The 13,579-nt window shown below is 45.6% G+C and overlaps 1 protein-coding gene and 1 pseudogene across 1 annotated transcript; both read right to left on the reverse strand.

The window, feature by feature from the left end:
• Positions 1-224: 224 nt before the first annotated feature.
• On the reverse strand, positions 225-6,625 carry LOC117739514 (annotated as a pseudogene).
• Positions 6,626-7,251: 626 nt separating this feature from the next.
• On the reverse strand, positions 7,252-13,560 carry LOC117739512 (elongation factor 1-alpha). The gene is made up of 8 exons (XM_034545960.1): positions 13,428-13,560; positions 12,584-12,734; positions 11,697-11,876; positions 11,314-11,610; positions 10,985-11,135; positions 9,573-9,829; positions 8,934-9,168; positions 7,252-7,629 (listed from the first exon to the last, which is right to left on the reverse strand). The coding sequence occupies exons 2-8, from the start codon at positions 12,725-12,727 to the stop codon at positions 7,505-7,507; spliced, it is 1,389 nt and encodes a 462-aa protein (XP_034401851.1). The 5' UTR covers positions 12,728-12,734; positions 13,428-13,560; the 3' UTR covers positions 7,252-7,504.
• Positions 13,561-13,579: the final 19 nt, after the last annotated feature.

The following is a 13,579-nucleotide window of genomic DNA, read 5'->3' on the forward strand; positions in this document are numbered from 1 at the left end:
TTGGCACACCTGTGTCTATCGATACAAACACTGGCGCCAACTTCCCTCTAGTAAATTTACAGAACTTCCAAAACAATCTGGTCCAATCAAGACTTAGTTCGACTTGAAAGGATACACCAAATCGCCTTAAAAGACTATAAGTCTACCAGGACACTGCTGTTGAGCACCCTTATGTGTGAGATTACAAGTGTAATTCTTGAAATGTAAAACACAAAAGAAACATCTTTATTTGGCAATGTTTAAGATTTTTATTGTTTTGGTTTCAACTTAAGTTTATGATCATAGCTTCCCTCTAAGAGGCACAGGCCTTCCTTTCCTGCGGAAACTTTTCCGATGGGTTTTGATAAGCATAAGCCAGTCCTTGAGGAGAGAGCTCTGCCTCAGAGAAGACGGCGTCGGGGGGCGAGGAGGAAGGTGGGACGTGGAGGGCCGCTGCTGCTGGGACGCGGATCTTTGTTGGACGTCCTGCATGAGAATTAATTTCTTCTTCTCGGCCTTCTCTGCGGACTTGGTGACCTTGCATTCGAGTGCCTTCTTGTCGACGGACTTGATGACGCCGACGGCCACGGTCTGCCTCATGTCACGCACAGCGAAGCGACCTGGGAGGAGAGAGAAGCGGAGGCGTCAATGAGAGGCTGTTCTGTATTTAAGGTGCAGCTGGTGGGAGCGGTGAATATATAGTGCACACACTACACTAAAAAAAAAATCAATAGTTTTATCAAAGTAATGAAGCATGAAAACACCCGTTTACAGTTAGAATGGCAACATATTTTCCTAGTTTCCTTCATCAACCTTTGGTCATGTTACTGATGAATACGTTTTGTATCATTAAAAGCTTATAGAATGTTTAAATGAATGATTTCCCTCTGATACAGAAAAGTTACTTTCACTGCATAACCCAAGTCGGTATTAGTCATGTAAAATGTATTATGTAAATAAATACACACCAGGAATGAATAAAAGGGCTTTAGCTCCAGACCCATCTGCCTTTTATCCAATCAATCGTCTAAACAGTTCTGAGATCGTAACATAGGCTAATGTGTGAGCAACAGGATGCTGACTGCAGTTCACAGCACACCAGTGTCACAAAGGACCTTGGAGGCACATTTCAAAACATCCAATCATTACATTGGGGCAGAATGAAATGATAATAAAGAAGAATAGATAGTGGGCCACTAAAAACAAACCCATTCTATACAACAGCAACAAAATGGGCCGTAAAGTTCAAATGCAGCGAATGAAGAACAGTTTGAACTCACCCAGTGGAGCATAATCAGAGAAGGGCTCAACACACATGGGCTTTGATGGGTTCAGTGTGACGATGGCTGAGTCTCCAGACTTGATAAACTGGGGGTTGTCCTCAAGCTTCTTGCCAGAGCGACGGTCAACCTTCTCAATGAGCTCACTGAACTTGAAAACAGTGCTTCACTCACCCAGTGGGGGATACTGGGAGAAGCTCTCCACACACACATTGGTTTTCCAGGCACCATGGTGATGATGGCGGCATCTCCGGACTTCAGAGCCTTGGGGTTGTCCTCAAGCTTCTTGCCGGAACGACGATCGATCTTCTCCTTGAGCTCGCTGAACTTGCAGGCGATGTGAGCGGTGTGGCAGTCCAGCACGGGGGTGTAACCTTTACTGCTCTGTCCAGGGTGGTTCAGGATGATGACCTGAAAACAATTATGGGGTTAGGGGTTCTCTATTCAGCACTCAATTCAGGCTTTATGAACACGTACTGCAGTTCCAGCTAGTGGCCATCAGAGGTCCCCAGATGTTTATCTGAGCTGGAATCATTCATGCACCTCATTAGAGTCACTATAAAATTACATTTTGGAAAGTATATTGCTTAATTTCATTAATCTGTTATTTTTGTTAAAGATTATCATTGAAACAGGACATTTACATCGAGAGTAGTTATTCAGTTCTTTCAGGGCAGGATGGTTAACCCCCAATTATGTCTTTGTAATTTGGAGTTTGAATGTGATACAATAGATACAATGTTGAAAGGGTCTTGGTGTAAAGCAAAAGAAATCTTGGAAATGTTTAGCTTTTTTTTTTATGATGCCAATAGTTGTATACAGTAAGCCGTTATTGCAGGCAAGATGGACCAGGAATCATTTCCTTCATTTAAACAAAAGACTTCAACATGAAGTCATGTTTTCTTGTGATTACTGAATCTTTACATTCAGTACATGTTTACTCTCCAAATACAAATTTTGACAAGACTATCTGCAAGCCCAGATGATCGTCCATCATCCATCTATTCTTTTATTAATCTCCATGTCCTTTCTCAGACTCACCTGGGCGTTGAAGTTGTCAGCTCCCCTAGGTGGGTCGTTCTTGCTGTCGCCAGCCACGTATCTACGACGGATCTCCTTGACGGACACGTTCTTGATGTTGAAGCCGACGTTGTCGCCGGGCATGGCTTCGGTCAGAGACTCGTGGTGCATCTCCACAGACTTCACCTCAGTGGTCAGGTTGCAGGGAGCAAAGGTGACGACCATGGTGGGCTTGATGATGCCGGTCTCAACGCGACCGACGGGGACTGTTCCGATACCTAGAGAGTGCAGGAGGCAAAAGAGTGTTAGCTGTGATTACCAGGTTGTGTGATCTATGAAGTACAGGCTGTGGAAACAAATCTGACACTTCTTACCTCCGATTTTGTAGACATCCTGCAGGGGCAGACGCAGAGGCTTGTCGGTGGGACGAGCTGGGGGGTGGATGGCATCCAGAGCCTCCAGCAGCGTGACTCCACTGGAATTGCCCTCCTTGCGCTCAATCTTCCATCCCTTGAACCAGCCCATCTACAAACAGAATTAAAAGTAAGGCATGAGTTCATGTCTAATCCACCAAGTCGACAACTTGAGCACCACAAAAGGTTAAAGTCCCTCACCTTCTCGCTGGCCTCCAGCATGTTGTCTCCATGCCACCCGGAGATGGGGACAAAGGCGACGGTGGCGGGGTTGTAGCCGATCTTCTTGATGTAGGTGCTGACTTCCTTGGTGATTTCCTCAAAGCGCTTCTGGCTGTAAGGGGGCTCGGTGGAGTCCATCTTATTGACTCAGACGATGAGCTGCTTCACACCGAGGGTGAAGGCCAGCAGGGCGTGCTCGCGGGTCTGGCCGTTCTTGGAGATACCGGCCTCGAACTCACCAACACCGGCAGCAACGACCAGCACGTCAGGCAGTCAGCCTGAAACAGGGGAGACATTTTTCTCTCTCAATATCTAAATACAGTGGGACAAAAAAAGTATTTAGTCAGCCACCAATTGTGAAAGTTCTCCCACTTAAAAAGATATGAGAGAGGCCTGTAAGTTTCATCATAGGTATACCAAAACAAAAAATAAAATACAGAAAATCACATTGTCAATAACAAAAGTTAATCTCAATACTTTGTTGTATACCCTTTGTTGGCAATGACAGAGGTTAAACGTTTTCTGTAAGTCTTTACAAGCTTTTCACACACTGTTGCTGGTATTTTGGCCCATTCCTCCATGCAGATCTCCTCTAGAGCAGTGATGTTTTGGGGCTGTCGCTGGGCAACACAGACTTTCAACTCCCTCCACAGATTTTCTATGGGGTTGAGATCTGGAGACTGGCTAGGCCACTCCAGGACCTTGAAATGCTTCTTACGAAGCCACTCCTTCGTTGCCCGGGCGGTATGTTTGGGATCATGGTCATGCTGAAAGACCCAGCCACGTTTCATCTTCAATGCCCTTGCTGATGGAAGGAGGTTTTCACTCAAAATCTCACGATACATGGCCCCATTCATTCTTTCCTTTACACAGATCAGTCGTCCTGGTCCCCTTGCAGAAAAACAGCCCCAACGCATGATGTTTCCACCCCCATGCTTCACAGTAGGTAACCGGTGTTCTTTGGATGCAACTCGGCATTCTTTCTCCTCCAAACACGACGAGTTGAGTTTTTACCAAAAAGTTCTATTTTGATCTCATCTGACCATATGACGTTCTCCCAATCCTCTTCTGGATCATCCAAATGCTCTCTAGCAAACTTCAGACGGGCCTGGACATGTACTGGCTTAAGCAGGGGGACACGTCTGGCACTGCAGGATTTGAGTCCCTGGCGGCGTAGTGTGTTACTGATGGTAGCCTTTGTTACTTCTCTGCAGGTCATTCACTAGGTCCCCCCGTGTGGTTCTGGGATTTTTGTTCACCGTTCTTGTGATCATTTTGACCCCACGGGGTGAGATCTTGTGTGGAGCCCCAGATCGAGGGAGACTATCAGTGGTCTTGTATGTCTTCCATTTTCTAATAATTGCTCCCACAGTTGATTTCTTCACACCAAGCTGCTTACCTATTGCAGATTCAGTCTTCCCAGCCTGGTGCAGGTCTACAAATTTGTTTCTGGTGTCCTTTGACAGCGCTTTGGTCTTGGCCATAGTGGAGTTTGGAGTGTGACTGTTTGAGGTTGTGGACGGGTGTCCTTTATACTGATAACAAACAGGTGCCATTAATACAGGTAACGAGTGGAGGACAGAGGAGCCTCTTAAAGAAGAAGTTACAGGTCTGTGAGAGCCAGAAATCTTGCTTGTTTGTAGGTGACCAAATACTTATTTTACGGAGGAATTTACCAATTAATTCATTAAAAATCCTACAATTTTTTTCATCTTTTTAAGTGGGAGAACTTGCACAATTGGTGGCTAACTAAATACTTTTTTGCCCCACTGTATGCGAGTGTCTTGTTAAAGCCTCAACGATAGTTTACTCGGTGTGTGCTTTTCTTCTGAACACAATGCTCAGTTTCTTTTGCATTAACACAGCTTCGGCTTTCCCCTTTGTTTGTTGTTTTAGGAACAAGGCTGAAAACCAACGAGGGATCAAACTGAAGATGGACATTCAACGACTCCAACATGACTTTACCTACATTTTCAAAAGGCCATATTTGGGGACTTGTCAGAGGAGACAATCAGGGAGGAAATGATTGACTCTCTCGTGTAAGTTCACTCCTCTCACATATGCACGCTCATAATTTCCTTGTTGTCGGGGCTGTCAATCATGATATTCAGCCGGTCTTTTCTATCCAATAGCACAGCGACGCAGTTACATCATTCCGCTGCTGTCTCTTTTAAATATGATTGTCTCTCTACCTGCAACACATTCATGCTCCTGTTACACGCCCCTCCACCTCACCATCTCCACTTGCTCTTTGAAGATTCCTCAGCTTCATCAACTCATCATTCTATCAGCCTGCTCAGCCACCGCCACCAGTGTCTGGACTTTATCATCACACATCACCTGTTAATAATAAACTTCATCTGACACGTTTCTCCTGATTGAAAATAAATACATGTTAGAGTTGATTTTACAGGCAGTAGCCACTGGAGTGTCTGGGATAATTACCTGAACCTAACTTTAAAAGAAGGTGATTGAGTGATTTCTTCTACAACCCCCTAACACTGGCTGCCCGTTGGAATTAATTGATTGTGTCTGAAAGTGAGAAGTCAAATAGGCAGCGGCCTGTTCCTGAGAGGTGCCGGTGATCATGTTCTTGATGAAGTCCCTGTGTCCGGGGGCATCGATGATGGTCAATACCTGGCGGTCTCAAACTTCCACAGAGCGATGTCGATGGTGATGCCACGCTCACGCTCGGCCTTCAGCTTGTCCAGCACCCAGGCGTACTTGAAGGAGCCCTTGCCCATCTGCGCTGGTTGAAACGACGCACATGGAGTGGGAAGACAGGGAGGGTGAAAGACTAAATGATTAAAAAGAATTAGAACATTTACGTCTAGCTGATCTGATTTTGTGTCTTCTAAATGTATATATTTGAGTATTTATTATAATTCAAACTATCCAGGTTTCAAGCTATTTATGGCCATGTGCACAACAATGACAGAGAAGCAGTTTTTTAAAAAGTCACACAAAGTATAAGCAAAATGAGAATCAAAGACATGAAATAGTCTTTAAAGTTAAGATGTAGGGCTACAATATAAACAGATGAAATACAGTAAAATACATTTGTAGTCGATAGTATTGCACCTGGATAAACAGAATGTAAACAGGAATGTCGTAAATGTAATAAATATAGAGGCGTAATCAGTTTGTAATACAGTAAGTAAAGTGACAGTATAATTGTAAAGTAAAATTGGTTATGCTTGTGTTTTGAGAAAGCAATTATTTCATAATGTAGTTGATGCTAACCTTTCAAGCTATAGGCTAATAGCCCTTGTCACATGACACTTTCATATTTACTTTCTGAACGTTTTCTGAACGACTGCCATGTCAAAGTTACTGCAAGTATTTCAACAGTAGAAGAGAGTCGCAGCCAAGCAAAGGCAGGGAGCAGTCAACACAATGAGACCCACCACACCTGTTACTCACCACAGGAGTGAATGTGTTAAGCCCCACCCCTGCCAGGGCGCGCACAAGTTCATCGCTCAGAGTGGACACGCTTTCGCCGCCATCTTGGGCTCTAGTCCAGAGCGGTTATAAAGATAGAAAAACACACAACTGCTCACCTCAGCAGCTTCCTTCTCGAACTTCTCGATGGTTCTCTTGTCGATTCCTCCGCACTTGTAGATCAGGTGACCGGTGGAGGTGGACTTGCCGGAGTCGACATGGCCAATGACCACGATGTTGATGTGGATCCTTTCCTTTCCCATTGTTGTCCTGTGTTAAGCATTTAGTGTGTAAATAATTGGCAAAATAAAAGTGCCAAACACAGCATTCGTTACTCTGTGGGTGGACATGATAGGCTTATTGTTCGAGGTGGCCTTTTCTTTTTAGACCAGACTTTTGGAAGGTTAAATCTATGACAAAACAACAGGTTTTTAAAAACTGATTATGTTTTGTATAAAATTATAATCTGAAAAGTAATTAGTAGCAGTGAACCATGTCTCCTGCTCTAGCTATCCACACCTTTCCCCACTGCTGTCTCCGTAAAAAAGGACTCTGTAAAAAGTGCTCGGTGCATTATGCCTTCCTGCAACCTGTCCCTCCTCTTCTCGGGAGTAAACTTCTGCTCATGCCAAGTTTTACTAGTCTGTTCTTGTTTGTGATACCTCATATAACACACCTCATGACATTAGCTGACCTCACCATCTGTACCTCTCTGTAATCTCTAAAAGACACGAGAAAAGGCCTCAATATTGAGGTTGACTAATAATCGGTGTGTTTTGACCCTAGTGAGCGAATGCTGCTGTGCTGTGTGTATGTTAGAAGCTCCTGGAGGAAGCGCTACTGCAGTTTCACCATCACTTAATTCTTAAAATGTAATAAAACACAAAAGAAACATCTTTATTTGGCAATGTTTAAGATTTTTATTGTTTTGGTTTCAACTTAAGTTTATGATCATAGCTTCCCTCTAAGAGGCACAGGCCTTCCTTTCCTGCGGAAACTTTTCCGATGGGTTTTGATCAGCATAAGCCAGTCCTTGAGGAGAGAGCTCTGCCTCAGAGAAGACGGCGTCGGGGGGCGAGGAGGAAGGAGGGACGTGGAGGGCCGCTGCTGCTGGGACGCGGATCTTTGTTGGACGTCCTGCATGAGAATTCATTTCTTCTTCTCGGCCTTCTGTGCGGACTTGGTGACCTTGCCGCCGGAGGCGAGCTTCTTGTCGACGGACTTGATGACGCCGACGGCCACGGTCTGCCTCATGTCGCGCACAGCGAAGCGACCTGGGAGGAGAGAGAAGCGGAGGCGTCAATGAGAGGCTGAAAAGGGTCTTCTCTGTGTTAATAATTGATTAATCATTAAAGGGTTAGGGATGTGTTAGAATGTTTAAATGAATGATTTCCCTCTATCATATAGAAAAGCTACTGTCATTGCATAACCCAAGTTGGTATTAGTCATGTACTAAATACACACCAGGAATTAATAAAAGAGTGCTTTAGCTCCAAACCCATCAACCTTTTACCCAATCCACCATCTAAGCATAGTTCTGAGTCTAAACATTGTTATTTTACGGACATTGTACGACTCTATTAGGCCACTTGGGAACGTCTTCGTAAAACACGTTACGAGCAAATAGAATACACATCCAGTAGACCAGGAGCAACCTTATCATTCATTTTGAGTCATTTGTCTGGTCTCCTGATGAATATAAGACCATTATAAATTATATTTTTTTGCTCTGTTTTTGGTCCCCACCAACCCGGCGGCTGTCTCTATCTCTTCGGTTCTGGGTTAGCACAACGGGTATCTGGGCCCTTTTCCGTGCAGTGATGGCTGTTTTTGGTCCGATAAGCAACTTGAAATACAAGACTGAGTCGAGAGAAAAAGTGTACGACGGGACCGTTTCACAAGTAGCCAGTTTACGAGCCAATTTCAAACCAAGAAAAAGCTAAGCTGTCGTCAGATGATAGCCGGTGCATTTCGGCCAATGCGCGCCGTCTCTTTTGCTCTCCACGTGGACTTTTAACCAAAGCCGTGGTTGGTCAATACTACTCTGACAACAAACGGAAACCAGGTACATTGATACCGAGTTCCTACAGATTGCGTTTCTAGAGCCTACCTAGCTGCTAACTGCCCCGCTATGATCGCCAGCTAGTCTATCACTGTGGATGTGGGCTGACTGTTGTTAGGCAGGAAGCGTACAGTGGTTTCTAACAGAAACAGGTTTTATACTGGAAACAGCTGCCGGGAGTTGATTTGGGGGCCGGAAAACCAAAACAATTAGCTGAAGGATGCTAACACACAGAGTAAGAGCAGACAGGAAGTTGGTGATACATTCTCTGTAGGTTTTCCCCATCATTTAATCTATGTTAAAAAAAAAAATCAAAAACATTGATTCGAGCAGCTGTTAAATAGACCTTTTTCCAGAGCAGATGTTAGTACCAGAGCCGTAAAACCTGACGACCAAAACTAAGGGAACAAAATCAGTTACACCTGTGCTTGTGCCGCTCTGATTAGTCAAAAGGTCTGTCGTGACAAAGGTTGATAACTAATTATGAGCCCAACTAGAAAACAGTGCTTCACTCACCCAGTGGGGGATACTGGGAGAAGCTCTCCACACACATTGGTTTTCCAGGCACCATGGTGATGATGGCGGCATCTCCGGACTTCAGAGCCTTGGGGTTGTCCTCAAGCTTCTTGCCGGAACGACGATCGATCTTCTCCTTGAGCTCGCTGAACTTGCAGGCGATGTGAGCGGTGTGGCAGTCCAACACGGGGGCGTAACCCTGGGAGATCTGACCGGGGTGGTTCAGGATGATGACCTGCGGACGGAGAGTCGTGGGGAGGGTCAATGTGGACTGGTTGGTGCTGGATGCCACTCTACTCCCTGAGGAGTAGATGGTAGACTAGCGTGGTTCAACACGGATACCAAACCGTACATTTTGCTGTGTAATAGAGGCTTAATTTAACGGGGAAATGCAAATTAAGAAACAGTTAGGTACGCTTAAAAAAGTGATAAAGAAACAGAACGAGAGTAGAATGGACATCGAACTGTTTGCTGTGGTCATTTGACTCGTTCAAAAAAACCCCCGCAGATTACTTTGGTGACAACACACGACAGTGGGGGCCGTCCTTTGCTTTCTGCTTTATGTTGAATCACTGGGGGATGAATTTATTACATAAATACATAGAATCTTTCTTTTTTTTCCTCTTTGCTGAGACTCACCTGGGCGGTGAAGTTGTCGGCCGCCATGGGCGGGTCGTTCTTGCTGTCTCCGGCCACGTTGCCGCGGCGGATCTCCTTGACGGACACGTTCTTGATGTTAAAGCCGACGTTGTCGCCGGGCATGGCTTCTGTCAGAGACTCGTGGTGCATCTCCACGGACTTCACCTCGGTGGTCAGGTTGGGGGGTGCAAAGGTGACGACCATGCCGGGCTTCAGGATGCCGGTCTCAACGCGGCCGACGGGGACAGTTCCGATACCTGAGAGAGCAAGTTCATAGCACACTTTTCAGTCACCTTCCACAAAAAGACACATATCAGCAATGCTGCCATGCCACCGTCTTTTGATCATTTGGGATTTCTCTCACAGTGTTTGAAACGTTCAGAGGCCTGTTCAACGTGATGGCATGAATGAAGTTCAACCGCACACTTCTATAATCTGGTCGATTGAGCTTCCTCATCGATGCCTGTCTGAACAAAATGACGAGCCGCCTGTCGCCACTCCCAATGATGTTGTTCACATCAGAGGCTGGGGCTGTTCGCCGTGACGAATCACACCAGTGTCTACGATTTCCCCGCGAGATGCTGCCTTGGCCGCTGCAACTTTTTTTAATTTCCCAGGTGAGCGACTCGACCCTGTGCCTCTTCGTTTTGGCTCCGATGTTTCGTTTCTGTTCGGTTTTGGATTGAATTATTTCTAGTAATTGTAGACATTGTGAGTTAAAAAAAAGTGTTGTTGGCTGCCAGCCACGTTTTGGTTTTGATGAGTGAATTAAACTCTTCTCGGACACGCAGTACGGGACAGTGCGGGCTTCGTGCATCTGTAATGGACTTTTGTCGTTCTGGCATTTGTCTGCGCGTATTTAGAAACTTCTGGCGGGTGGGAGTGGCGGCACCGCCGGAGAAATGTTGTCAGCTGTAAAAGCAATGAGGCGGGGAGGAGGAGCGCTGTTCCGTCACAGCCTGCATCGGCCATGTTTGAAAGAGCTCTTTTTTGCCCTCTTTAAGGCTTGATTTATGATCACCGTGGGCAAAAGAGAGAGAGACTCGTTCTGCATCTTACAGTAAGACTTCCATCAGAGAAGACTTCATCACTTCCATTAATTCCAACCAGACCGTAAATCGGAATTTCATTCCCGTTTGCTCACATGCTCTGTATAAAGTGTTATAAAGAGAGCATGTATATATATATATATATATATATATATATATATATATAATCACAGCGGTTGTTGGTTTAACTGATGTTCTGTTCTTTTTGTGTGGGAGAAGATACGCACAGCATTTCATTCAGACTCAGATTACGACTGTGACGTCTGACTTTGGTATTCAGGCTGACATGTCGATTCTCATTAATGTGGTGGGGAGACTGTTAATACGGTGTGGAAAGTAGTGCCCAAGTAGTGTGCTCCCCACCGCCAATCTTGTAGACGTCCTGCAGGGGCAGGCGCAGGGCCTTGTCTGTGGGGCGGGAGGGGGGCAGGATGGAGTCCAGAGCTTCCAGCAGAGTGACACCGGTGGCACCGCCCTCCTTGCGCTCGACCTTCCAACTCTTGAACCAGCTCATCTGAAAAAACAGAGTGCAGACACGGAGACGGGACAAGGGTTGAGGGGAAGAGGGAAAGCAGTGATTGGTTTAAGAGGCTCACTTGATGTGAAAACACGCGGCGCATTACATTATAGATCTCAGTCGATGTCACAACTTGGCGTGAGGCAGGCTCGAGCTTTGCATGCAAGTCCCTCACCTTCTCGCTGGCCTCCAGCATGTTGTCTCCATGCCACCCGGAGATGGGGACAAAGGCGACGGTGGCGGGGTTGTAGCCGATCTTCTTGATGTAGGTGCTGACTTCCTTGGTGATTTCCTCAAAGCGCTTCTGGCTGTAAGGGGGCTCGGTGGAGTCCATCTTATTGACTCCGACGATGAGCTGCTTCACGCCGAGGGTGAAGGCCAGCAGGGCGTGCTCGCGGGTCTGGCCGTTCTTGGAGATACCGGCCTCGAACTCACCAACACCGGCAGCAACGACCAACACGGCGCAGTCAGCCTGAAACAGGTGAGACGGTTATTAGTTTTAGCATACATAAATATATAAAGCGTTAATATATACGCATTAAATGCAGCTGCCTGTACCTGAGAGGTGCCGGTGATCATGTTCTTGATGAAGTCCCTGTGTCCGGGGGCATCGATGATGGTCACATAATACCTGCCGGTCTCAAACTTCCACAGAGCGATGTCGATGGTGATACCACGCTCACGCTCGGCCTTCAGCTTGTCCAGCACCCAGGCGTACTTGAAGGAGCCCTTGCCCATCTGCGCTGGTTGAAACGACACAAACAGAGCAGGAAATGAAATATGTGTATGAAAAAAAAGTGTTAATAAGCCACTGTAAATGATGCCTCTATATGGTGTAAAACTTCCCTTATATCTCTCGATCATCCAATCACATCCGAAACCATTTCAATATTCCAGTATTTCTGTAGCTTAGTTTGGGGAACATAAACATCTTTTAGTCCCTTTATTATGCCAATGTGGACACATTTCAGTCGATACACATAAAATATTGAGGTTTGTTTCCCCGGTCCTATAGTTTTAATACAGATCCCCTAGTTTAGAAGCACATACGTTTATGCTATTATCATGTTTGATGCTGCAAATCAATAAAATCAACTACATTGTATATTGATTTATTTAATTATGTATTAAGTATCCTTTTTTCTGTAGTTTAAATCCTGTTTTTTCTTTAACAAATCATGTTTAACTTTAAAATTGTTGTGCGTGTTCAGTGGGTCTTAACACCCATTTTTTAATATAGATTTCTACCATTTGCTGCATTAAGTTCCTATTAGGGAATACAGGTTATTGTAATGTGAAAATACTGATTGCATTGATTAAGTTTTAACCTAATAGCAGTGAGCAGCTTCCTCCATCTTTAGGGATGATATAGTCACTGACTTCATACCAGCACTAGTGTGATTTATATATATTGATAACAGGCTGGTGTCTCTAAAGAAACAGACCTCAGCAGCTTCCTTCTCGAACTTCTCGATGGTTCTCTTGTCGATTCCTCCGCACTTATAGATCAGGTGACCGGTGGTGGTGGACTTGCCGGAGTCGACATGGCCAATGACCACGATGTTGATGTGGAACTTTTCCTTTCCCATTGTTTCACTGGAAATGAACATGGGGAGCAGTCATAACTTTATAGTGACATAACATTTTAGGTGTAATGGGCTCTCCGAGGTTGGGTGTGCACTCATATCGTAATGTATCTGGCCTATCGTCATAACTGCGGCATTAGCCGTTTACTACCGTCGGCTAGTCGGCCTAAAGCAGCGCGGTGGTGTTTCGACATGTCTAAATGTAACGTCACCAACTTCACACATTAGTCTTTTCATTGTCGGCGCTCGTGCCCGCAACCGGAAAAGCGACACTGGTGAGTCACGCGCCATGTGCACTATGCCGGCTGCTCTGACTGCCTCCATGTTGCGCCGGGACTGCAGAGCCGCCATGTTACCGACTGATGCAAGCGCGCGACCCGACAGCATGCAGCCAGAGCACTGGATGCGCGTTCACGGCGGTACAGAGAAAAGGACTACCATGACTGGCAGAAAACTAAAATTCAAGGTCCCCAATTTGTTTTATCCGAGCATTAACGCCGCATTAAGACACACCACATGCCATGGCATGTTTACCTTTTGTATAGCCTTCATTTTAAAAAAGCGGTTATGATCCAGTCTGGACTGAGTTTTTCTGGCTCAGGACAATCTTATTCCAATCCACCCTGCCCTGAACACTGCCCAGCTCATCTATACAGACATGCATTTGAGTTTAGATCGGCTTAAAAGATGACATTTTACCAACCTGTGCCCAGCAGAAAAAGACGTTTAGAGCGGAGGGGAAAAAAAAGGACAGAATGTGATCAGTCCAGAGTATTTATACTGAACCAGAAGAAAGGGGGGGCTGTGTATGCTCTTGGTGCTGTCAGACTAGAATAAGGGGGTGCCATTGGCTGT

This window comes from Cyclopterus lumpus, chromosome 11 (assembly GCF_009769545.1).
Source record: "Cyclopterus lumpus isolate fCycLum1 chromosome 11, fCycLum1.pri, whole genome shotgun sequence".
Lineage (NCBI taxonomy): Eukaryota > Metazoa > Chordata > Actinopteri > Perciformes > Cyclopteridae > Cyclopterus > Cyclopterus lumpus.